This window comes from Crinia signifera, chromosome 2 (assembly GCF_055691185.1).
Source record: "Crinia signifera chromosome 2, ASM5569118v1, whole genome shotgun sequence".
NCBI classification, from domain to species: Eukaryota; Metazoa; Chordata; class Amphibia; order Anura; family Myobatrachidae; genus Crinia; species Crinia signifera.
In genome coordinates this window covers 265286771-265312452 of record NC_139218.1, presented here as the reverse complement: position 1 = coordinate 265312452, position 25682 = coordinate 265286771, and the positions used below count along the sequence as shown (strand labels likewise).

Genomic DNA, 25682 nt, shown 5'->3' with positions numbered 1-25682 from the left:
CGGATGGTGTAATGGTTAGCATTACTGCCTCACAGCAATGAGGTCATGGGTTTGATTCCCAACATGGCCCAATCTGTGTTTAGTTTGTATATTCTCCCCATGATTGCGTGGGTCTCCTCCGGGTACTCCGGTTTCTTCCCACAAGCCACAAATATACTGGTAGGCTAATTGGCTACCCCCCCCCCCCCCCCCCCCAAAAAAAAAATAACCCTAAAATGTGTGTGCGTATACATGTGGTAGGGAATATAGATTGTAGGCTCCACAGTGTACACTATATAAGAAACTAATAATAAACAAACATTAGCCAACAGCCCACACAGTCCACCTAAAACCAATTCATCACCACCCCCGTGGATCCCAGCGTCCAGTAAACACCACTTCAATCATCATGTTATGAAGCTCCATGTTATGGCGTTCCAAAGCAGCGTCAAGAGAAGTATTGCTGGCATTATAGCTATGGGTTAGGAGCACAGTTCTTATGCTGGGTGTAATGCCATAGAATCAGACAACAGATACATTTGACCCATCAATTCTTCCCTTATAGGGTTAAAGGGTTGGGTAATAAGCTCTGCCCTTCCACCAATCAAGTAAGGGCCTAGGAAATGTGACAATTTATGCCCCTTAAATCCAGTTCCCCTAATGATTCCCAAAAAATAACAATTCTAAATTCATCAGGGTATCTACTAGCTACTATGCAAAGAGCACCTTTACTGTGCCTAATTATTACCATCAAGCCTGTTTGAAGTGGTATGTCATTGCAATCACTATTTGATCTACAAAAAAATGGAGTTGATTGGATATATCGGAATATGTTGTACACCTCATACTGATAAAGGCATCTAGACACGAGAGCATCCGAGGAGGCTTATAGTGAATTAGATGCGGGTTCAGGCAACAGTTAAAGATGAACTGATATTGATCATCATCTAACACAGTGGTCAGGGAACTCATCCACATACCCCCACGCAGTGCATGTTTTGCAGGTCTCCTCACAGAATCACAAGTGAAATAATTAACTCCACCTGCGGAACTTATAAAATGTGTCTGAGTAATTAGTACACCTGTGCACCTGCTGGGTTACCAGCAAAACATGCACTGTGTGGGGTAATGAGGACCGAGTTCCCTGACCACTGATCTAACATAAGCAGCAATTTACTTTTACAATTAAAATCTCAAAGTACAAGTACGTTTATCTAGCTGCAATGGTGCTCCGTTCACAAACATATAGGACACATTAATAGGAGTTTGTATGCTCTGAATTAGAAGGACATTATTTAATAAATGTATAGATTGTTTTAGAATTCATGAGTTTTACATTTAGGGCATGAAGGGGTTTTTAGTTGCACCTTAAAACCACCATACACATAGCAAACACATTGCATATATACTCTTTAAAGCAAGCTTAGCAATGTCTGCAGACATGCAGAAGATGGACACCAGCCAGCAGTTGCTGCTATAAATATAGTCTAGGAGCACGTGCTTGTTCACTTTCATTTCTGACTTTTCTGTATGCCCCATCCCCACTGCTGAGGTATACAGAACACTCATGCTTTAACATGCGTATTTGTATGTACAACACACATGCACAGGGGACCACATAAACATTCCACAATATAACCACTTTGATACTAAGAATTAAGCACAGTGCTACATATTGTATTCTGGCCAGAAATTCCAGTTTTAGCAGGTGCGATGTTGCGAAGACAATGGGAAATAGAATAAAGCACATTTGTTATTTGTTTGTATGACAAGGTTACAATGCGCTATAGGGTCTCTATCATGGCAGCCTACAGTTCTGACTAATCTACGACGTTAAAACTTAATTGAGACTCAAAACATAATTTAGGTCCCTTTAAGTATTCTTTAAATCACAATCATGTAAAAAAAAAAATATAGCCGTGTACACACGGCAGCAATATGGGCTGATATCGCGGGCAAGATGGTCGCTGGCGACCATCTTGCCAGTGATGGGAGTGTGCCCCGGCGATAAATCCCGGGTGCGCGCTCCCGTTTTCAGCCCCATTATAAATCACTGGTTGCAGGAGCTTGCTCAACAGGGTCTGTTGATTGCACCGGGATGCTTTATGGCCCCCATGTTTTCAATGAAAAGTAAAAAAAAGAAAAAAAAGCTAACACTTAGTGACCATCAGTGTAAGGTGGTGGGCATAGCTTGCTTTTGTGGTGTCAAACTCATGGCCCTCCAGCTGTTGTGGAACTACAGTTTCCAGCATGCCCTGTCCCAGATGTTATACAATGGATTGACAAAACTGTGGCAGGGCATGCTGGGACATGTAGTTCCACAACAGCTGCAGGGCCATGAGTTTGACAAACCTTGTAATTTATGGTGTTAGGTGTCAGCTGACATTCCCTGTGTCAGAATGTGAATTTTGGCATATTCCCTAAGAAATGAGAATTTCATCTTATTCTCTGTGTCATAATATATATCGATTTAGCCTTCAAATTCACATTCTAATATAGTTTTTCTAATAACCCTGTATATAGGACTTTCTTCTTGCGCCCAACACAAGACTAAAGGTACGTACACACGGTGCAATATATTGCTCAGCAATCATATTGCTCATTGTCCCATTTTCATCTGCGACCAGAGATGGTTGCAGATGAAAATGACACACTGCCGGGAGAAGAGGCAGTGGAAGTCGCTGGTCGGAGGAGCATGCTCCTCCGACCAGTGACCATTCAGGGGCCGAAAACGGGAGCCTGCACTCTGCGATTTATCGCTGGTGCACACTCCCATCGCTGGCAATATGGTCGCTCAGCGACCATTTTTCCAGCGATATTTGCAATAATCACCCTGTGTGTATGCACCTTTATACCTTGATTATTCAGCCCAGTTGGCATTTTGAGTTTGACATGCCTGCTCTACACTAAAGAAGCAGCATTCTGCAAGCAGTCTGTTAATCCATAATCTTTTATTCATACAGGCACATGGCCCTGGTTATATTAAATAAAGCACCTGCACGGTTAAACTAAATACACCCAAAGTGCACCTATGCTGCTTAGTACACAGTGCCTATGGGCCATTGCAGTAACAGACTGAAAGACTGGATCTTTCTCACAGCACACCAGAGGCTACCACATGTAAAGCCCCGTACAAATGGGGCGACCCAGCTTTTAGCTGAGCAGCGTACTGCAGCATGAATGCTTAGCACACACGCAATGCTTTGTGCTGAGTGATCTTGCTGAGCAGGGTAACAGCAAGCAAAGCCCTGCGATCTAAGGAAAGTACTTTCCCTGTGTGCATGGAGTGTTCCGTGCTCCTTTTCTAAGTGATTTTTTTTAAGTTTCCAGCTTAAGTTTTTCTTATTTAGAATATGTATATCATAATGACCACCTGGATTTTTGGATCAATTGAGAGTTTGATGCAGTTTTACATCAACTTAGATATCTGGTTGCAAAATTGCAGTCTCAAGATACATACAACTCACAATACAGTATTGGTTCTAGATCATCAGCTGGAGAGGTCTAATTAGCAGAGCCAACTAGCAGCTTCTAGAGCTAGCTGCTGTTATCCCACACAAGGACTGACTTGGGGATGTGTCCATCTCATTAGACTAGTAATGCCAATCCTGGGGCATTGTTTTTCAATCCCGGGATCCCTTGATTGGCTTCCCTAACAAAACAATGCACCAGACACCCTGCACATTTACATGGATGGGTGCAGCCAGGAGGGAGGCAGGCGGTGCGGGCATGCTGCCTGCGCAGCGTGACCTTTGATCACATCATGCTGCGCAACGACGTATGATATGTGCGATCATACATATTTCTACATGTGCTTACAGCCAACTCTAAATAAGGTCTTGGCGTGTGCGCTAGATTGTGTATTACCATTCTCCCAACTCTTAGAAATGTTTACAGCAATTTGCATTCTGAACGGTTTTAAGCAATATGAATAATCATACTTACATTCGGCTATTTTCTATGTTTTCTGAAATTGTATTTCCTGGTGATCTGTAAAATAAAAAGATACGTGCTTTTATACACATATGTAACTAATACTAAATAGTAGTAATGCAGCAAACAAGCGGAAAACCACTTATGCACTATCTTCGCCAACTTTCTGTGTAGGATTACTGTATGAAGCACTCAGAGCAGATTACCCCACGGCTAATTACCACAGTGACATTTTAGCAGTTACATTATGGGATGCAGTTCCTGGCGGCCAGGATCCAAAGTCAGAATGCGGACAGCAGCATCGCCACACACGTACTGGGGTTAGGGTTCAGCTACAAGAAGGGAAGTGGAATATTGTCAGCCTGCTGGAGGGGAGAATTCGTGTTAGAATGCCAAAAGCGCTGTTACCGGTAGGTATTTTGACTGTTGGAACCCCAATTGCCGGGATTAACCTACTTTAATAGTGGACTAAATTGGTAACACTTAATAATTACAAAGTTGCTTTAGAATGTAAAATGCCACGAGCAGGGCAGTACACACCCTATTTAGCCAATTTCTTATCCCAATCTGTCACAATTGGTGAAAAGTGGTTAAAATTGGCCTAGTGTATGGGGGTCTTAAGGCTCATTTGCACACATGGCTTTAAATGCTGAGAACTCCACCAAGCATATCAGATACAAAACACATAGAGCACCTAACAAGTAGGATTAAATGAGCCAACACTGGGATGCATCAGAGGGTGTGATCATACTGTAAATCCCTCTATGCCAGTCAATGCAATTTAGGAGGGGAAAAGGTCTTTCATTTTTAATAATTGAAATACTACTCAAGTGATAATTGTAAATATGAACTGGTTATTGCAAATGTAGATTCATTGAGGGCAGGTGTTCTGAACTCTCTTGTTTGGTCAATAGTTGGCATTAGGGAGTACATTTACTTGTGGTGTCCTTTATGCAGAAAAACCAAATACCTGGACAGGATGAATAAATCATAAACAAGGATCAAAGAAATCACAATCTTTAAAAAAAAAATGTAAAAATTATATTTCCACCCCAGTTAGGTGCTTCCAAATCATTCTCTGCCAGCTTTTTATTTGAAATTGCAACAGTTTTGCCTATAGAATTTTTAACCATTTATATAATTTCTGTAACTAAGCATTGTAAAACAGTCTTTGAAGAAGCCATTGGATTTCTATGGTTACGCTGTAACTTATTGATTGCTAGAAGCAGGGAAATGTCAGCTAACACTGAATGGTCATATTTGAAGCCAAGCTTGCAGAATAACGATAAGAGTGATAAGCCCCATACACACTATACGATTTGTGTTAATGTAATGCGTGATAATAATATTGTTAAATATATTGTGCATATCATTCCGGATGTACCGACTATTGTTAACATTGCCATTGCGTGCTCCGCTATAGTCTGAATATGCTGTAAGATCTGTCAGACCCAGCTGACGAAGCCGCCGATCCACTAAACAGGCGGAGAAACGCGTATTGGGAGCCTCGCTCATTAGCCCGGAAGCAGCCCAGCGCCGCAGTACATCTATACACAGCTCGCACTGTGCAACAGATAAGATCCATTGGACGGACACCACCTGGAGCCGGTCCCTTTGAAAAAAGGTAGACCATCCAAAGGATTACAAATATACACCTGGCTCAGATAAAGGGAGGAAGTCCAATAGGACATTGCAGCAAAAATCTGTGAGATTCATCTCCTATATACGGCCCTTGGGACTGGTAACTATTTAAGCCTCTATACTTGAAAATGCCTCTATGATATGACAAACAGTCATCTTATAATATAAAGCCTCAGTATACAGACACTCAAAAGCTAACATCAGCTTCGCCTAATATATATTATATGTTATATGTTGTATGTTATGTATGTTTAGGAGAATGTTTTTCCTTTTATGATGAATTGTATTTTTAATAAATATATGCATATCCCAATTGGTTCTGAATGATTAATTGTTTTTTAACTAAGCAGCGCCACCTAGGGATACCAGCTTGTAGCTGGATACCTGTTATCTATATTTGTGCTGTAAGATCTGACCACATTGTCAGTGACTGCATGTTTGGCGGGTGCCCTGGTAACATTGTTCATTGCTTAACGAGCATAGCGTTTGTTTTGCAGAGCTGCCGATACCATTAATGATATCTGGAGGGCTGCATAACAGTGTATATGGTGCTTTAGGGACCAGTGGCTCATTGTCAGACTGTCTGTACACATTGTTTCCTGCACAGCATCTGCTTCTTGAGATCGACAAAGGTTGTACGCCCCTTTAATGTTAACAGCCAATCTGATGGGTTTGGAAGTGAACATTGGTCCTTGTGCAGGCAACAGAAAGCAATCAGCCTAATAATTGTGCAGTGTGTACCTAGCATTACTCTGAAAAGCGGCTGGAAAATCTGGTCACCGGAGCAACTCAAGTGCCGATCCGTTCATTCGAGCAAACCCAGCAGCGCTGACATTACGGTTATTTTGTTCCCTCATTTCGATGGGCTGGTAACTAATAGGAATAATTGTGCTGTGGGTACACACAAATGTGGATGTTCTCAGAATCATTTCAACTGTAAGAAAAATAATAGTGATTGTTCTTATAACCTTTCAGCTTTAGCACAGGACTGGGGACAGGCATACCACTGCGGCGCTTGTTCTAATGCACCCTATGAGAAAGAATGTCTGGTCATGTTTCATTGAACAAAAAATATACAGCAATGTTGCTACACATTGGTGCATATAACTCCACCTTCTTAAAAATGGCTTTTGTTGGTTTAATAAAAGTAAGCAGATATAGTATCATGCAGACAGTGGGCTATATCAAGCAGCATCTTCTCGGCAGGTTGGAACGGAACATTTAAAGTGGCCCTCACAATCAGTGTAATGCGTACCAGACTATACACTGAGTGCGAGTACTGCTTTAAAGGGTCCAAACCTGCAGAGAATCAGCGACTTACCTAAGCCACTGCTTTGTAAAATCTAGCCCTTCGTGTGCTTGTGTGATCTCAAGCATGCTACTGGCACTAAGACAACCCTTTGCAGTCAATTTTTTTTTGCAAATTTAAAGTCTGTTATAAATTAATTGTAATTTTGTTTTTAAATTCAAAAATGGTCTACATTGAATGATGACTGATGTTAATGTTCTTATTTTAAAGTGGCTCACCAATGGATCTGCTAATAGCGCTAGGGCTGTTGAGCCTGACTAGACGTTTGACCTGAAAGGGTTAAACGTGCCATCATCCTTCTGCATTATGTGCAGGCTGTAGGTATATGATGCCAAATAATGCAGCTACGGGGGCCCACTAAATTGCACCCAATACCCCATTTTTCAAAAACAAATGGAGTTGTGAATTAAGAGAGTCGTGAGAAAAGAACTACCACCCATAAATCAGATATTATCAATTTACATTAACTCCCAAATCTTTATATGTGCCTAGTTATTCCAGAAGCTAGATAAAAATATTCAGGAATCTGAACAACTTGTACCAATGGCTGTTAAACGTACTGGCAAGCACACAAACAAATAGAAATTTGTATTTATTGGGCGTCGCCCTGTTTTGCCAATCAATGTGTTTTGATTGAAGGGTTACTCATATGCTTGAAAGAGGAGCATAGAAAATAACTGTACAAATTGTAATGCCAAAGTACGCCTTCATTTATCTTTGGACTTGCCCAGTGCTGAAAAAGGCAGCATGAATTTCCTGTAGTCCCTCTGGTCACTGAAATTAGTCTGTTCTATATCAGGAGCCCCTTGCTTTTGACAAAATGCAAACTTGCATTCCTCTCCGGTAAACTGATACAGATGTTACACAGCACTCACTTCAGACTTGCTACTAAATCCAAAGTGACGGCTGATGCTTGATGTCAAGCCACACTAGGACAGCTCACCAGAGTATGCAACAAAACGGACGCTAATGAGAAAATCAATAGACAGAATTCACTTAAAATATAGAGCAGGAGATGTGGACACATTTCTAAAGAAAACCAGATTTCAAAGTATAGTGAGCTTAAAAAAATGAATAAAAAAAACTTTTGGTATATAGACATACTGTAGTATAATACGAGACGTGTAGGACCAACTGGGGTCAACGGGGCAGATATTTGGTTTTGTGGTTGAAGCAGATGACCACCATCAAATCTGGCCAGCATGCTGTGTCACCAAGGAACTAGAGTTTTTTCCTGCCATCAAGTCAGCTGATGGGGCAGAAACCTCACCCATGCCAAGCAGTGTTCCCTCTAAGCTGTGCGCATGTGCGCGCGCACACAACCCAACGAGTGTGCGCACAGACATTACAACAGAGCGCACAAAGCAGCAATGGTCCCTTTTTGCACTTGTGGACTCAATTAATGTGTGTTTCACCCATTAACTACATTGTGTGCTGTGTTCTGAATGTTTAAATGTTTAAATTAATTTTGAAGTAAAGTTACCACAAATGCTGAACATCATTTTCCAGTTATATATAAGTGACGCACAAAAATTTAAATTTCCTTCCAAAATTGCACAGCCAAAATCTTTTGCCGCACACAGCCTTCGTAAAATTAGAGGGAACATTGATGCCAAGCTTTTTGTGTTGTATGAAGCCAATGGAACCCAATGAGATACCCCTATCTCCTTCTCTAACTCCCCTACAAATCACCTTGAAGTTCACCTCAACTGTGGCCAGCGCAGAAGCAACCTTGCCTTCAGCGACAGCAGAGACTGGTCAGCCATAGCTCTCCTATTCCAGGAACAGGCTCTCAAGCTGAAATTCTACACTGAACATTTTCTTTTGGATTTGTGACACAATATTCTGACTAGATTACACATTTTGTCAAAAAAGAAAACCTTTCCGAATATCTTCACTTTCAGCAACCCGAGGAACGTATTGTATACATTTTACAATCCTTTGTTAATCTCACAGCGCCTATGATTGTATCCATGGTTTGATATTTTTGTATGTTTCCGTGTAGGGGTTAGTGGTGTGAACATTGGAGGCATACTAAGGCAGCTCTATAGCAATACATAAATGCTGTTACTTTGACTTAATACCTTGGTCTATGAGAAACATGAGGAAGTTATAGCCAGAGTTCAAAGTATTGTTCACACATGCGCAAAATGGAACTTGCTTCTTTGGTGAACCTGATATTTTCAGTAGATGTGTATGCATACTGGATAACTGAAACCAATTACAGTACGCAACTCTTCTGTTTGTCAGTTGCCTCCAATTTCTGAACACAGGTCGGTTTTTTTGTGTAGCTCTGAGATGCACTTGTGGAAACTCCCATCTCCTGCAAAAGTTTTCGCAAGGACTACTGCGGCAAATTATGACAATTACTTTAAGATATAACAGAAACTTTAGGGCCAATAGTCAGTGAATACCAAGTGAAACACCCTGCATAACAAATTACGTGATGGGAACATATATATAGGTTATGTGTGAACTAAAAAAAAAGATATGAATATATCCAGGTAACTGCGGATATGATCAATGTCACAGATCTAGTGCTTCTAATTTCTCCAACTCACCATTTCCCATCTGTGACTTATCTCTGCTTCCCCATCGCTACCTCCATTCCACTGAAACTGCCCTGGTCAGAGTCATAGGCTTTCAGACAAGTTCAAGGGTCACTTCTCACAGCTAATCTGAATGTACATTTCTGATGCCTTTGACACTGTAGATAATGCTCTCCTCCTACATACCCTCCTGGCTATTGGCCTCTTTAGCACTGTTCTGGCCTGGTTCACCTCTGACCTCACTAACCACTCTAAGTGCCTGCCCCTGGCTTCACCTAACCCCATTCTATCCTCCATGCCACGGTACCCCCAGGGAGCTGTCCTAAGCCTCCTTCTCTTTTCCCTGTACTGGGTGTGCTCATTAGCTCCTTTGGCCTTCAATACCACCTCTGTCTCTACTTTCCTGAGCTCTCCGGGTCTCTCTCTGCCATCAGAGCACTCTCTCAAGCACATGGAGTAAACCGAACTCATAATCTTTCCTCCATCCAAGAGTTTACACAACACCCTGTAAACTTATGGCCCTCCAGCTGTTGTGGAACTACATGTCCCAGCATGCCCTGCCACATATTTTATATAATGGATTGATAAAACTGACAGGGCATGCTGGGACGTGCAGTTCAACAACAGCTGGAGGGCCATTAGTTTGACACCACTGACTTACAACAATCTTTATGCTGATTATACGCAAATCTACATTTCTCTCCCCCGATCTCTCCCCTACTCTCATCAACTGTGTATCCAATGCCTCTGCCATCTCTTCTTGGATGTCCCAGTTCGCTCTTAAACTTTACATGTCTAAAGCCCTGTACACACACACACAATCGATTTGCTTTTGATTCGATGTTAGATTCAATTTTCTATTAGATCTGGCATTAGATCTTTCCATTCGATTTGGCATTAGATCTGTACTTTTGCACTAGATATCAAATTCGATATAGACTTCGATATAGACTTCGATATACATTCATGGTACATTGTACACATTTGATTTACTAGATGAATTCGATATTTCCTTGGCTGCACAGTAGATTTTTATGTTCGATTTTGTGAAAACAGGAGCGCGCATCGAATCGAATGTAGATTGAAAGTGACACAAACACCATTTGATTTAGTTTAGGATTCGATTTTGCTTATAGAAGCCAAATCGAATAGAAAATAGGGAAAAATTGATGCATGTGTATAGGGCTTTAGATTAAGCTCTTCCCACTCTCCCACAATCTCATTATCTATTGCATGGACTTTGAAAAATTCTTGACTCCTGCCCAGCCCTCAAACAACACGTTTAGCACCTCTCATAAACCTGTCTTTTTCCATCTCAAAAATATTTCCAGGATCAGACCCTCTCTCACCCAGAATGCACACTATAAGATTGTCTTTAAAATCTGGCTTGTTGGAATCAAAATCTCGTAATGCCTGGGAACAGACTACAATTAATCATTTGCAGCCAAAAACAGATTAGCCATTGTCTAATGAAGTTTCTGCATTAGCATAATATAGTTTAAAATGGAAACATTTTCGACTAAAACACGCAAGTAATTCACCGATCCACGTGTTTTAAGACCGTGTCAATTTTCAACCGGCAAGTCAGCACTTGGATTGAATAGGTTGAATGTAAATTTGATGGAAAATCAGCAGAAGTGCAGAGCTTTCACTCTCCACTCCAACCTATCCTCAAAGCTGTTCTTCACTGGCTCACCTTCAGAATCCAATTCAAGCTTTGCACACTCACCCATTCCTCTCTAATTTACATCTCTGTCCTTCTTTTCCTTTACACTCCCACCCCTCTCTTCACTTCACCAATGCACACCTCCTCTCCAGTCTACTGATTACCTCGCCCCACTCCTACCTCTAGAATTTTCCACTTCTCCCCCTAATACTCTCCACCTCTCTCAACCTAAGCCCTCAGTCCCATGCTATTTTACCCCATCTGTTTCCTCCTCCCTCATATGCTCTTCTTTTTCTTACTTAACCTAACTAGTATTCAATACTCCCTTCAACGGCGTCAAACCCCTCAGTTTTCTGTCGTCCTGATACTTATTTTAGTGTAATCTGCTGATGCAGCTATGATTATACACCCTATACTTGTCCTATATTGTCTTTAAATTTAAGTCATTGTTTTCTTGTCTTGCTTATTTATGCATTCTGTCGTAATAAAAACAAAATTGAGGGAATTCAATTGAGGGTGAGATTGCACTATAGACCAGTGACTATGGATTTATACTAGCACCATCCTGAGGCGTAAGCAGAAACCCATGCTAAGCAGTCCCTGTGGGACTTTGTTTTTTAAACAATACTTTTTATAGATTTTTTCAGTAGACTAGTACATAAGAAGATGGACATATACAGGTAGAGTACAAGAAAACATTCGGGACCATGGTAGCAGGGTAAATAGATTATTAAATCAATACAAATACAAGCATACCAACATTGCCCAAACAGCATATGCATAGTAACAAGAGTCCCTGCTTATCCTCATGCTTGTTAGCGGACTGGGTTGGTGCACTCAAAAGTGCTACGGAAACATCTTGCAGCAGAGACAAGCTTGTGATCCGCAATAACATATCCTACAGCAGATAATAGGATGGAATTCAGTTTGCTTGGGGGATTAGTGCCTGGAGAACTGATCTGACTCTGCACAGGTAGGTTAACAGTAAAAAAAAAAAAAATTAAAAAAATTAAGAAAACCTGTGGTTCTGGTAGTTTTATTGTGGGTTGGCCAAAGGACTCAACATAAACAGACCTGTACAAGTCTCCACCTCACATTGCGATAAAGGCAGATGATATGCCCAATTATTCATCGTTTAGGGTGTACAGACGATAAGTGCTCCCAAAAGTTTATATCGACCCCCGGTACTCTTTACCTATCACGGCGGGCATCGCGGGTACATTTATGTCTGGCCGCGACGCGACCGACGCGATTTCCCATTGAAAACCATGTTAAACATGGAAATCGCGTCGGTCGCGTCGCGGCCGGCCATAAATGTGCACACAATGACCGCGACGCGATGCCCACGATTTGCCATAGGAATCAATGTTAAAAGGCCCGATGGACACGATTTTCATGTTAAATGGCTGAATGGACCCGATTTTACCATAGCAAACAATGTTAAATGGGCCTTAGAGCCCAAATAGTTACAATGAACTCTGAAATGGCCCCCCCAATTGTTTACGCCACCCCACGATCAACGTCAACCCGAAGCGTGGCGAGCGCAGCGAGCCCGCGAGGGGCGGCGGTACGCGTCCTCCGACCTTTTCATACCCCCACTATCCACGTCGGCGTGGAGTTGAGAATAGAATAGTGTGGCGAGCGCAGCGAGCCACCGAGCCCGAAGCGTGGCGAGCGCAGCGTGCCCCGCGAGGGGACGCGGATACCTTCACAGCTATACGCGTCCCCTCGCGGGCTTCACAGGTATCCGCTGCGCTCGCCACACTATTCTATTCTCAACTCCACGCCGACGTGGATAGTGGGGGTATGAAAAGGTCGGAGGACGCGTACCGCTGCGCTCGCCACGCTTCGGGTTGATCGTGGGGTGGCGTAAACAATTGGGGGGGGCCATTTCAGAGTTCAGGGTAAGTATTTGGGCTCTAAAGCCCATTTAACATTGTTTCCTATGGTAAAATCAGGTCCATTCAGCCATTTAACATGAAAATCGTGTCCATCGGGCCTTTTAACATTGATTCCTATGGCAAATCGTGGGCATCGCGTCGCGGCCATCGTGTGCACATTTATGGCCGGCCGCGACGCGACCGACACGATGTCCATGTTTAACATGGTTTTCAATGGGAAATCGTGGACATCGCGTCGGTCGCGTCGCGTCCGGGCATCTTTAGCCAACGCGATTTTTTACCTCACGATGCCCACGATCAAGATCGTGGGCGCCGTGCTAGGTAAAGAGTACCCGACCCCCTTTATCATCTGTACATGCAGTCATGTTTTGCCTATGTCATTTATGACGAGGTGCCTATCGTTCAGTGTGTACAAGCGATAAACAGTTTTCTTAAAACTCTGGGAATCTCATTTCCTCCAATGATCAGATTGCCAATGAGCGGTGAGATCAGAGACCAATGCAGAGCTGGACACATCTGGGTCTATACTGTTTTCATAGAAATAAATGATTCTATTTGTCAGTATGAAGAGCTCTATGGATCTAGTAACCATGTGCTTATTGCCACTATTTTCATGAGTGTGTACTTGAAGAAGAAAGACGCCCCACAATGTGCATAAACCAAATTTAAACAGCATTAGGAACCGCGACATCTAAATAATACCAGGCATAAGAAATTATCACCATTTCTCAGTACAAAAGTAATAAGTGCTCTTGTATATGGTTATGTGCAAAACATGTTTTGGAATCAATCATGGGTACTGGCAGCAACAAAAGGCTGAAATCATAAAAATCAGTCCATGTTAAATGTAAACATATCTGAGCTTACTCAAGTATACCCTTTATTTGTTCACTTGTGTCTGAGAAAGTTATTCAATAACACACACAGCACTGTGCAAGGATTCCGTATTTTCTACATAGTCATTTAGCGGTACAGTTGTAAGGATATTTTATTTTATGATGGTTTACACCAGTTTCCCAAACTCTGCCATTACAGTCCAGGTTATAGACTGTAAGCTTGCAGCAGGGCCCTTCTATCTCCAACTCTGTCTGTTGTTAGCCAGTTTGTTTTATTACTGTCTACCATTGTAAAGCGCAACGGAATCTGCTGCGCTATATAAGAAACTGTAAATAAATAAATATAGCCAAGTTTGACTCCAGACAGTTAAATCAAATTGACTGAGTTACTATTTATGTTACCTGTGCACAACGAGACTATCATGGGTTAGTTTGGGTAACCCTGGTTTAACCATCATAATGATAGAAACCACTGCTAATAAATTCATGTATCTAGAGCAGCACATGTGATCTGAAATTCATGTTTTACTGTTCATACAGCATAGTTCTCCTAAGATGTGATATTTCCAGTACCGCTGCTCCTTACCAAGTTAAGTCATAGCGGAGTACTCCCTTATTTTGCACTGCAAGGAGACTTCCAATTAGGTGTGGTAAATTCACGCAGTTAATCTATTCGCATGGGGCTATAAAATTAGCTCTGATATACCAGCACTTATCACAGATGATGCTTTGGATACCTCAAGCATAATTAGTTTTCATACTAGACTGTTTCAGCAGAGCGCCGCGCCCTGCCAGATTTTGAAAATGCAAAATGCGCCCTGCCCCTATCGCAGCTCCCTGGTAGAACAGCCTACTGCCTGTCCCCACCGGTGCACATGGGAAAGCCCAATGCTATTCCGGCAGTGGCCAGGCCCGCCTCTTTTGGTGATGTCTGTAGCCTAGGCCTGCCCACAATGGTGACATCGGCAGGCCTGGTCTGTCTCCTTTATTCTTCCCTGGTACAGCACTGCCATGCCCAGTTATATGCTATATAATTCCGAAATAGCAACCCACGGTTCCCCAATAACAGATGGGCCTGGAAAGTTATGCTGTCTCCCATGTGTTATCCCCTTAAAACAAGATCTTTTTTTGTCTGAAAAGAGAGACTCTAACTGGAAAGGCCAATAATGACCATAGGTCATTTCTGTGGAAAAAATGTTCATCAGTAACTGCGCAAAGCAACATTGTTATGGAAAGATTGAAAAGTGATGGGGATGCTAATACATCACAGTAATCTCAAAATAATGTATATCTCAAAATGTACAGAGCACAGTTTTTAGACATCTTAAGGCCAATACAGGCTCAGTTTCACAGTTTGAGCTGCTTTTAGCTCAAAAGCCACACAGTGTGTATGGACAGCAAATATGATGAGCGTTGATGCACACTCCAGCACCACTGCTGGTAGCCATCATTCACCTTTCCAGACACTTCTACATATAGTCAATCCTGCAACACACCCACCATGAAGGGACAAAAAGTAAAATTTGAAAGCCATTCACATACAGTAAGCGAACATGTCTTACACTGGTGTCTGCATTCATTTGATTTTGGCAGCAGGTAACTAATACCCCTTTCACACCAGAAAAAGCAGGGACCTACATGGAAATATGGCCCAGGGATCATGCCAGGCCATACCCGGGTTGGCCCCGTTCACACCAGAAAAGTCCCTGCATTTTCTGGTGTGAAGGGGGCGGGAAGGAGGCCGTCAGGAGGCGTGCAGGTGGCTTGATGGCAGCGAGTACTCACCCTGGTTGCTGGTCCTTGGTGCAGGTCAGGGATCCACACAGGCAGCGGGCACAGATGACAAGTCAGACGGCGGGCGCAGATGACGCAGCTCTCCGACTGCACTGAGGGCACAGGAGAGCTGCGCCATCTATATATGCCGCCTGTGTGGATCCCCAGACCAACAGCACACCGAGAACCAGCATTCCGGGTAAGTACCTCTACCCCGTTCACACCAGCCAGGTCCCTGAGTGAACTCAGGAACAACCCTGCTCCATAGCAGGGTTGAAATCCTGGGAAACCTTACACACCAGCGCTAGTCGCGGGTTGTTCCTGGGCTCAACCAGGGAATTTAGGCTGGTGTGAAAGGGGTATATGGGGGAAGGAACAAAAACCAAAAACTCAGTCTGCCTGGAACACAGTTTATTTTCAATTGGTTTTGAATAGATTTTAACTTTTTTACATATAGCAGCATTCAGTTCATTAATGGTTCCTGGTTGAGGTTTGTAGACATCAGCTTTCAGATGGCCCCATTTGTAGAGGTCACTCATGAAGCTGATGAGGATTGTTTTCCACTTGTTAATCTAACCAGACAAATGAAAAGGGAGCTTCATCAAGAAATTTAAGAGACACCGAAAAGGACCCTGATGTGAAACTTCACAAATAGACTACAAATTTGTATTAAGGCCACCACCTGGATGACATTCAAAAACCAACTGAAAAAAAAAATTGTATTCCATGCAATATGTACTAAAATATTGTATAGCATTTACTGTATCTTTTTTTGTTAATCCTCAGGCTGTATAAGTACTTTGCTAAGCCCAAGTGCCTGATTACTATTACAATCTAATAGTAATGTGCATAGTGATAGTGTATCATATTAGTTCAATCTACCCCCCTCTACAGTTATCGCTCCTGCACCATACGCACCCCCCTCTACCCATTGCTCCTGCACCGTGCGTACTCCCTCTTAATGCATCTCTCCCAACACCATCGCCCCCGCACCGTGCGCACCTCCCCCATGCATCGCCCCCGCACCGTGCGCACCTCCCCCATGCACCGCACCCCGAACCATGCACGCACCTCCCCCATGCACCGCGCCCGCACCTCCCCATGCATCGCCCCCGCACCGTGCGCACCTCCCCCATGCATCGCCCCCGCACCTTGCGCACCTCCACCAATGCATCGCCCCATCACCTTGTGCACCTCCCCCACACCTTGTGCACCTCCCCCATGCATCGCTCCCGCACCGTTCGCACCTCCCCATGCATCCCCCCACCAGCCATCGCTCCAGCACCAGCCGCATCCCCCCCACCAGCCACCGCTCCGTGCACGACGCGCATCCCCCCACCAGCCATCGCTCCGTGCACATCTCCCCCACCCACCATTCCTGTAGCATGTGCATTCGCTCACACCTATGGTTCCTGTACCATGTGCACAACCACCTTCACTTCTGTTCCAATTACAACCACCCCCACTCCTATAACAAGTGCACCCTCCCATCGTTCGTGAATACTGCCTTCCTCATCCCACCTATGCCAGGGGTCGTCGTCGTTTCACTTCTGTATCTTGTCCCCCCACCTCATCACTTGACATCTGTGCACCTGCGCCCATCACTCCTTAACAGTGTAGCCACCACGATGTGTCAGTGTGCGCCCTCCCCTTCCGTACTCATGAAGCACAGGCTGACCTGTCTTCCCCGGTGCTGTGATCCGGGCTGATGCAGTTGGTGTGTGTCCTGCTCTCCTCAGGCTCCGGGACCTCCTCTCTCTCCTGCTGCTGTTGCTGCCGCCGTCTCCGGTCCGGGGAACTCATGCGAGAACCCGGCACAATCCAGCAGGCACGCAGCTATTCCACCCGATCAGCCCCCTGGGCCATGCACGCATGCAGCCTCCCGCAGAGTGTGATCGCGACCCCGCACAGGCTGCACTGGCCACCTATGAATGAGTGCGGCACACAGCACCGCCGCTAAAGCTCTATGTGCGGGATGCTGGGCAGACCGGTGTAGGGGTGTACGGGGCTGTCAAGCGGGGTCGGGCGTGGTGATTGTGCGTGCTGGCTGCTGCTTTCTGTTCTTGTCTGGTCACCCCGAGCCCAGCTCCGCCATCTTGCTACAAGACACGGACCTCGGGCAGCAGTGCAAACTGGGAGGACCGGAGAGAAGGGCGGGGCTATCCCGGAGTGCACCGCGGCATGGAATCGTAGAGCGCAGTGTAACCTTTACCCGCTAATGTACGGAGTACGAGAGGAGGGAGACGGAAGTAGAAGCGTGCTGCGTCTCTATGGTTCGGGCTGGGTCAAGGCGAAACATGCGCAGATGGGAGTTGAACGGCTTCTGTTCAGTGTCTCACCAGACGAGCTCGGCCTTGCTCCTCCCCCTGGGCGTGGAAGGTCCTTTAGCCCACTACAGTTTAGCATCTACCCTAAATTAGCATATACTAGGGATCCAGAAAGTTTTTGTCTCAAGGCGCCCCTAAGTATCACAATTTTTTGGCCGAAAGTTTCTCATTGAGAAAATCGGGAAAATATAATAAATTAAATTTATATCTCATCCTTAGTGTCAGTAAAACCCCTTTTAGCCATATTACCCGGCATTTTGACTGCTGGGTCATTTTCCTGGTGCATCCTGCACCCTTCACACTTACAGCAGCAAATTACGGGGTGAAGCAGTTCTATCTGGTAATTTGCTGAAAAACCCGGGTTTTTGTTATGTCTGAAAGGGTCAACCCGGGTCGTAAATCCTGGGTCCTCAAGCCAAGTAAAAAGAAGGGTTGGAGATCTGGGTTTTAAGACCCAGGTTGACCCTTTCAGACATACCAAAATCCCCGGTTGACGCTTGTTCATGTGCAAAAACATTGGATTTTGGAGTCTGAAAGCATACCTCCCAACTTTTGATGATTCTGCGGCGGGACCCAGCTGATGCGCGCCGTCGGGGGTGTGACCTAATTTTGGGGGCATGGCCTATACTCGCGGCTCCCCGTGAGGCCACGCCCCAATTTTACCGCTATGGGGGCATGACCCAGAGGCTCTATGAGCCTCTAGCCATACCCCCCAGCCCCCTGGCAAGCGCACAGCGTTTATTCCCCGCTGCCTAGCAGCCGACAGAGGGGATTCCCAACAGCCCCCCCTCACCGCGGGACACTGCCGGCCGCAGGAGGGACAGCGGGACAGGCCCTGATAATCCGGACTGTCCCGCTGAAATCAGGACTGTTGGGAGGTATGTGAAAGGGGTATTATATTTGGTAATGGACATGATTTACTTCTGTTTGTCCACAATTTTCATATTACATTGATTATAAATAATTTTTATACTGTTTACCTAGCACGGCGCCCATCGCGTTGATCGCATGTACATCGCATGCCATTATAGTGGCATGAGATGCCTGCGATGCGATGGGTGCGATTGTAGTGATTTTACATAGGGAACAATGTTAAATTACCTTCCAATCAACCAGATCAACCCAATGGACCCGATTTTACATAGGGAACAATGTTAGGTACTCTTTACCTAGAAGGGCGCCCATCGCGGGCATCACATGTACATTGCATGCCATTATAATGGCATGCGATGCGACCGATGTGATGCCCGCGATTTTACATAGAAATCCATGTTAAAATGTAAATCGCGTCGGTCGCATCGCATGCGACCAAAAAATCGCATGTGATGCGACCGACGCGTTTACCGCGATTTCCCATAGGGAACAATGTTAAATGTCCCAATTGACCCGATTTGACATAGGGAACAATGTTAAATGGCCCACAGAGGCCAAATAGGCACCCTGAAGTGTGAAATGCCCCCCCCCCCCCAATTGTTAATGCCACTCCACGATCAACGTCAACCCGAAGCGTGGCGAGCACAGCGAGCCCGCGAGGGGCGGCGGTACGCGTCCACGACCTTTTCATACCCCCACTATCCACGTCGTCGTGGAGTTGAGAATAGAAAGTGTGTCGAGCGCAGCTAGCCACCGAGCCCGAAGCGTGGCGAGCCCCGCGAGGGGATGCGGATACCTTCACAGGTATCCGCGTCCCCTCGCGGGCTTCACAGGTGTCCGCGTCCCCTCGCGGGCTTCACAGGTGTCCGCGTCCCCTCGCGGGCTTCACAGGTGTCCGCGTCCCCTCGCGGGCTTCACAGGTGTCCGCGTCCCCTCGCAGGGCTCGATTTTTTACTTTGCGACGCCCAAGATCATAATCGTGGGCGCCCTTCTAGGTAAAGAGTACCCAATGTTAAATTCCCTTCCAATCAACCAGATCAACCCAATGGACACGATTTTACATAGGGAACAATGTTAAATAGCCCCCAGACCACAAATTGAATAGAATAACCACCCTGAAGTGTGAAATGCCCCCCCCCCCCCCCCATTGTTAACGTCACCCCACGGTCAACGTCATCCCGAAGCGTGGCGAGCGGCAGCGGTACGCGTCCTCCGACCTTTTCATACCCCCACTATCCACGTCGGCGTGGAGTTAAGAATAGAAAGTGTGGCGAGCGCAGCGAGGCGACGCGGATACCGTCACAGGTATCCGCGTCCCCTCGCGGGCTTCACAGGTATCTGCGTATGCTCGCCACGCTTCGGGCTCGGTGGCTCGCTGCGCTCGCCTATGTAAAATCGTGTCCATTGAGTTGATCTGGTTGATTGGAAGGGAATTTAACATTGTTCCCTATGTAAAATCGGGGCCATTGGGTTGATCTGGTTGATTGGAAGGGAATTTAACATTGTTCCCTATGTAAAATCGGGTCCATTGGGTTGATCTGGTTGATTGGAAGGGAATTTAACATTGTTCCCTATGTAAAATCGGGTCCATTGGGTTGATCTGGTTGATTGGAAGGTAATTTAACATTACAAACACATAAGATGCATTCGATGCTTTCGATTTGCGGCAAGATACCCGTGATATAGATCGTGGGCGCCGTTCTAGGTAAACAGTACCATAATTTTAATTGATCATGGTTCACCACCCCCAGGATGCCATGGGACACACATTAGCATACCTCACTACTTTGAAGGATCCCCAGAAGGATGTCCGAGACTGGTAAGCCACACCCCTGTTTTTTTTATGCAATGAGGACATGGCAAGCTGCATGTGAGTTGCCGGCCATGCCCTCTGTCCATCTGCCTCCCGTGAATAGACACACAGCGTCTCTTATCCATACTGGAAGCAGGAACCAGGGTGGTATGACATTGGGAATCTTTGGCTTTTATTTTTTTCACAGAGAAATGAAAAAGGCAAATTACCGGGTCAAGCATTTCTTGGAGGGAAGCGGTACACTTTGACATGTCCATGCCAACCAATGCATGACAAAAAAAATCGTGAAAAACTCATGGGTTGGCCCAATGACCCATACCCAATGTCATTAGTTACGAGAAGCCAGAGGTGTGGACCTGTGTCCAAGAATGGTTGGTTTTGCCTTCTAAATAATTGCGACTTTAAAAATATGGATGTGGTATGCGCCTCCAACAGTCAGGATTCCGAGGGTGAAGGATTTGGGTGGTGCTGGCGCTCTGGGGTTGCTGTAAGAGGTGGAAATGGTTAAAAGTTTAGAGACACTGATGTTGTACTTTAGCAGGTGGGCAAAAACTGTAGGCCTACACCCAGCCTACAGTTTTTGCCCACCTGCTAAAGTACAACATCAGTGTCTCTAAACTTTTAACCATTTCCACCTCTTACAGCAACCCCAGAGCGCCAGCACCACCCAAATCCTTCACCTGTTTTCATTTAGGGGGTAATAGGACTGCCCCCTACAGGTGCGAGCTGCTAAGGGTTAGCCTTCTCCCCATTCCGAGCGCTGTGCAAACACCATTTACAAATTAAGGATTCCGAGGGTCACTATGCCAACATCGGAATCCCAATTGCCAATACTCTGACAGAGGAGGTGAGCGCATAGAAGCCACTTGCCGGTACTGACAGGGAGTCAAGCACAAAGAAGCCCTCTTTGGGAGTCATGGAACCCACGAGGCAGAATAGCCCCTGACAGTTGGTCATTTTACAGTCCATTCCAACGTTGATGTATGGACAGTCGCAATCCCGACTGTCGGGATGTTATCGGTCACCCTAAAAATATGACCATTCTCCAGACTCCCACACCCTGTTACATTTACCCCTCTTTCTCCATTGATCAAAGAACTATTTTTTTCAGGCAGTGTAAAAGAATGATGGATCTATTTGGTGTTGATCACCAAAATAATCTGTTTGATATTTATTTCAGATTTCATTTAATTATTTATACAAGTAGATCAGCACCAAATAATGTATATCCATCATTCTTTTACACTGCCACATGTCATTTTGGCCCTTATTCAGATCTGATTGCAGTACAAATTATTGTTATTTTGTTTCTGTGCAGGGTAAATAATGGCTGCATTATTTTTACACTGCAACATCTGAGGGGAAGAATTTGGTACACAATAGGAAAGGGGGCGTGACCATTGGGAAAGGGGACGTAGCAAAGTCTCATTTCCTATACTTTCAATGGTAAAGTTGGAGGGTAAATATTATTAAATCAATAAGTGCAGCCACCTTACTTGCTGCAGTGCTTGCTTCTCTGGCTCATCTGATGATCTGATCCCCCACCATGCGCTGGCCACCGCACCCCACGCGCTGCTCACCCTCAGGCAGCATGTGGAGAGGACTGACAATCCTTTCCGCCAAGTGTGCAGGGGCCGCGGTGCCGGCGTGTGACGTCATGACGCATCGTGCGCTGGCACGGGACCACCAGCAATGCACTCTTGGGAACAGATGCTGGGCAGGGGAGAATGGTGCACCAGTGGCTGCCTGACACCGAGCCCGGATCCAGGAGGAGGATTCGGGACATGAAGAGTGCAGCATTGATTGACAGGAGCCAGAGCCAGAGGGGTCCAATAAATCGGTACATTCAGTACTGACTTTATTTGCCGGTACAGACCGTTAAAAAACGGTACTGTACCGGCTAAATCTGTACTGTTGGAGGGTATGCAATTTAGATTTCAGTTTCAACACACCACACCCAAATTTCACTCTCTCTGCACATGTTACATCTGCGCCACCTGCAGTGCCCATAGTTTTGCCCATTTTGAGAACAAATTTGTACTGCGATCCGATCTGAATAAGGGCCTTTGTGTAAGTAGCTGTAGTTGTGTAAGAGTTAAACAGTATCGGACAATTGATTTTGACTTTTGGCCAGTAAAGTGGGAATATACATTGAGGGTGTCATGTTATAAGGTGCGATTTTGTTACTTTTGGGTAAAAAAAAAGCTAATTCACTTGTTTTTCTAAAATCGCAAATGTAATAGGGTGCAAATTGCAATTTAATTTGCACATTTCAAAGTATGGCATGCAAAAAAAAACCTGCACATTACAATTTGCGTCCAGATGTTTATAAAGTATCAGTGGCGTAGCTACGTTTTGGGCGCCCCCCCGCCGTTAGGGCGCCCCCCCCCGTCGGGCACCCCTACCCCGCCGCCCATGCAAACCCCCCCTCAATCCCCCACAGCCTTACCTATCGCGCTGGTCCCGGCGGCTCCGTTCTTCTGCTGAGGACCACCAGAAAATGGCCGCCCCCATACAGCAGACAGTTTCAGAGGACTGTGTGCTATAAGGGGGCGGCCATTTTGTGGTGGTCCTCAGCAGAAGAACGGAGCCGCCGGGACCAGCGCGATAGGTAAGTCTGCGGGGGATTGAGGGGGGTTTAACTATAGCACCGCAGCCCCCGGCGCCCCCACATGCACAGCGTGTTTCCAAAACAGAAGCGCTTCTGCATAGCCCGGCGGATAGCGCGCGTTATTTCTTATTGACTGCAGGGACCCCCCACTGCCGCCAACTTTACAGCGCCGCAGGACAGGTACCCGGGCAGCAGACACCGGGGCGCCCCACCCCGACTTGCCTGGGGCGCTCTGGTGCCTTGCATCGGCCGTGGTCCCCAGCCCCCCGGGCGGTGGGGACTGGGCTGATGAGTGTAAAAAATAGATAAAACCGCATTGCTTTATACCGGAGAATTACAAGACCCAGCACAGGGGGGGGGGGGGGGGGTGTATTAATGTGCCTACTAGGTCTCTGTAAAAAGAATGTGGATGTAAGGAGACACAAACCTAGAACTGTGAAACTTTAATGAACACCCCTGCAGGGCTGGTGCTAGGGTGTCTGGTGCCCTCCTGCAAACCAAAAATTTGCACCCTTCCGCAATACTATTGTAATCACCCAGCTAAGGGTGATTGCAATAGTATTCACCAGTCCACTTTTTTTTTACTTTACTGTATTGCACTATACTGTATATTTCTGTTTTATTTCAGTTACTTAAGATATACTGTACATGTATGTGAGTATATTTTTAGCATTCGAGCAGCAGTGCAGCACAGGTCTTATCACCACCAATATCATTGTTCACGTAACCTTACTGTTTTCCTTTTTTTTAAATAACTGAGCACTATTGCCACCCATACACGGTGCGATGAGGTGGTGCGATGAGATGCGTGTTCCCGCACACATCACATGGCACAGCACATGAAGTATGTGCTGCAGGTACTTTTTGAACTAGATTACATCGCATCTAGTTCAAAACGCATGGTGGAAGAGCCCATCGTATGTGTTTTGAAATAGATGCAATGCAGTCCAGTTTAAAACGCATGATGCACATCGCACCGTGTATGGGCGGCATATGAGGGGTTAATCAGATTGCTAGATAAATAGACAGACAGATAGATATTAGGCAGATAGACAGACAGAGATAGATTTTAGAGAGAGAGAGAGAGAGAGAGAGAGAGATGCTAGCTAGCTAGATAGAGACAGGTAATAGATTAATAGATAGATTAATAAATCGATAGATAGATAGATAAAAACAGAGAGAGAGATATAGACAGACATAGACAAATAAAAACAAACTCACACAGCCAGCTCCTCTGTAGGCTTCCTGTGCACAGCTGGCCCTAGGCATAGGCAAACTAGGCAAATGCCTTGGGGCACCAGCAGCTTCTGCTGATTAAAATTATATGCAGCATGCCTATATTCTGTGTGTGAGTGAGGCTGTATCTTCATATGAAATAATGTATTCCTGGAAATCACTGTATCATAGCATTCCGTATGCAGGTACAGCCACAGTCGCACACAGAATATGGGCATGCCGCATATAATTTTAATCACCAGAAGCTCCCTGTGTGTCCTGGTCACATAACAATGCAAATAAAACAAAATTTCAGCAAAAAAGGCACCCAAAGTTATCAGAACTGGCCAGGAGCTGCATGGTCTATTGAGGCAAGATGTATGAAGAAACATCTGTATCCAAGAAGAGGCAGAGGTCACAATGTTAGCGGCTGTGCGAGTGCTGCCTGCGGGTGGGTTGGTTGTGCAATAGTGTTCGGCATATAGTATGTGTAAGGGGCATTAATGTGTGTCATGTATAAATGCATTAATAATGTGCGACATATGTGTAAAAGGCATGATATGTGTCATGTGTATAAGGGCATTAAAAATGTGCAACATATGTGTAATGGGCATTATGTGTGTCATGTGTATATGGGCATTAATAATGTGCAACATATGTGTAATGGGCATTATGTGTGTCATAGTGGTAGGGGGTACAAAATATCCAGGCCAGTCTGAGGGAAGGGCCCAGAGGGGGCACCGGGGCCCCTCCCCTTAAGTGACAGCAGCAGCTGCAGCTCTTCTCCTCTGCCCAGCACACACTGCTTTGTGCTGGGTTGCATTGTGGCCATGGAGGTGCTTAAAATACAATATTTTCTCAGGATTTTTTTCTAAGGGTATAATGTGAATAATGTGAGGAGTATATATATATATATATATATATATATATATATATATATAAGATAAAGTTGTACTACTGTGTGATGTAACATGAATAAGGGACACCATCGCATGATATAATGTGAATAAAGTTGCACTACTGTGTGGCATAATTTGAATTGGGGGTACTATTGTGTGGCCATGCCCCTTCCCAGCAAGAACACACCCCTGCTTGGGCTGCGCACCGAATGTGTGCACTGTTTTTATTTAAAATATTGCGGGTAGGAGCACCAAAATGATGACTGCTATGATGAGGGTTGATGGTGCTGGGAAAGGGGAGCAGGGTCAGAGGCGGAACTAGTGGCGGTGCTAGGGGGCACCAGCCAAAATCTTGCC

At 45.2% G+C, this 25682-nt stretch overlaps 1 protein-coding gene across 3 annotated transcripts in view; it reads right to left on the bottom strand.

Annotated features, from left to right (window-relative positions):
- The window catches only part of UBE3A (ubiquitin protein ligase E3A), a 44485-nt gene extending 26610 nt beyond the window's left edge, over positions 1-17875 (bottom strand). Inside the window, exons 1-2 of one of the 3 annotated variants that reach the window (XM_083168546.1) lie at positions 17266-17875; positions 3925-3969 (exon numbers count right to left, since the gene is read on the bottom strand). In XM_083168546.1, the coding sequence (XP_083024672.1) occupies positions 3925-3969; positions 17266-17390 (170 nt within the window). In that variant the 5' untranslated portion in view covers positions 17391-17875. The remainder of the gene's footprint in view (positions 1-3924; positions 3970-17265) is intronic. The other 2 variants (XM_083168549.1, XM_083168548.1) reach the window with 2 other exon arrangements.
- Between the last annotated feature and the right edge of the window lie 7807 nt (positions 17876-25682).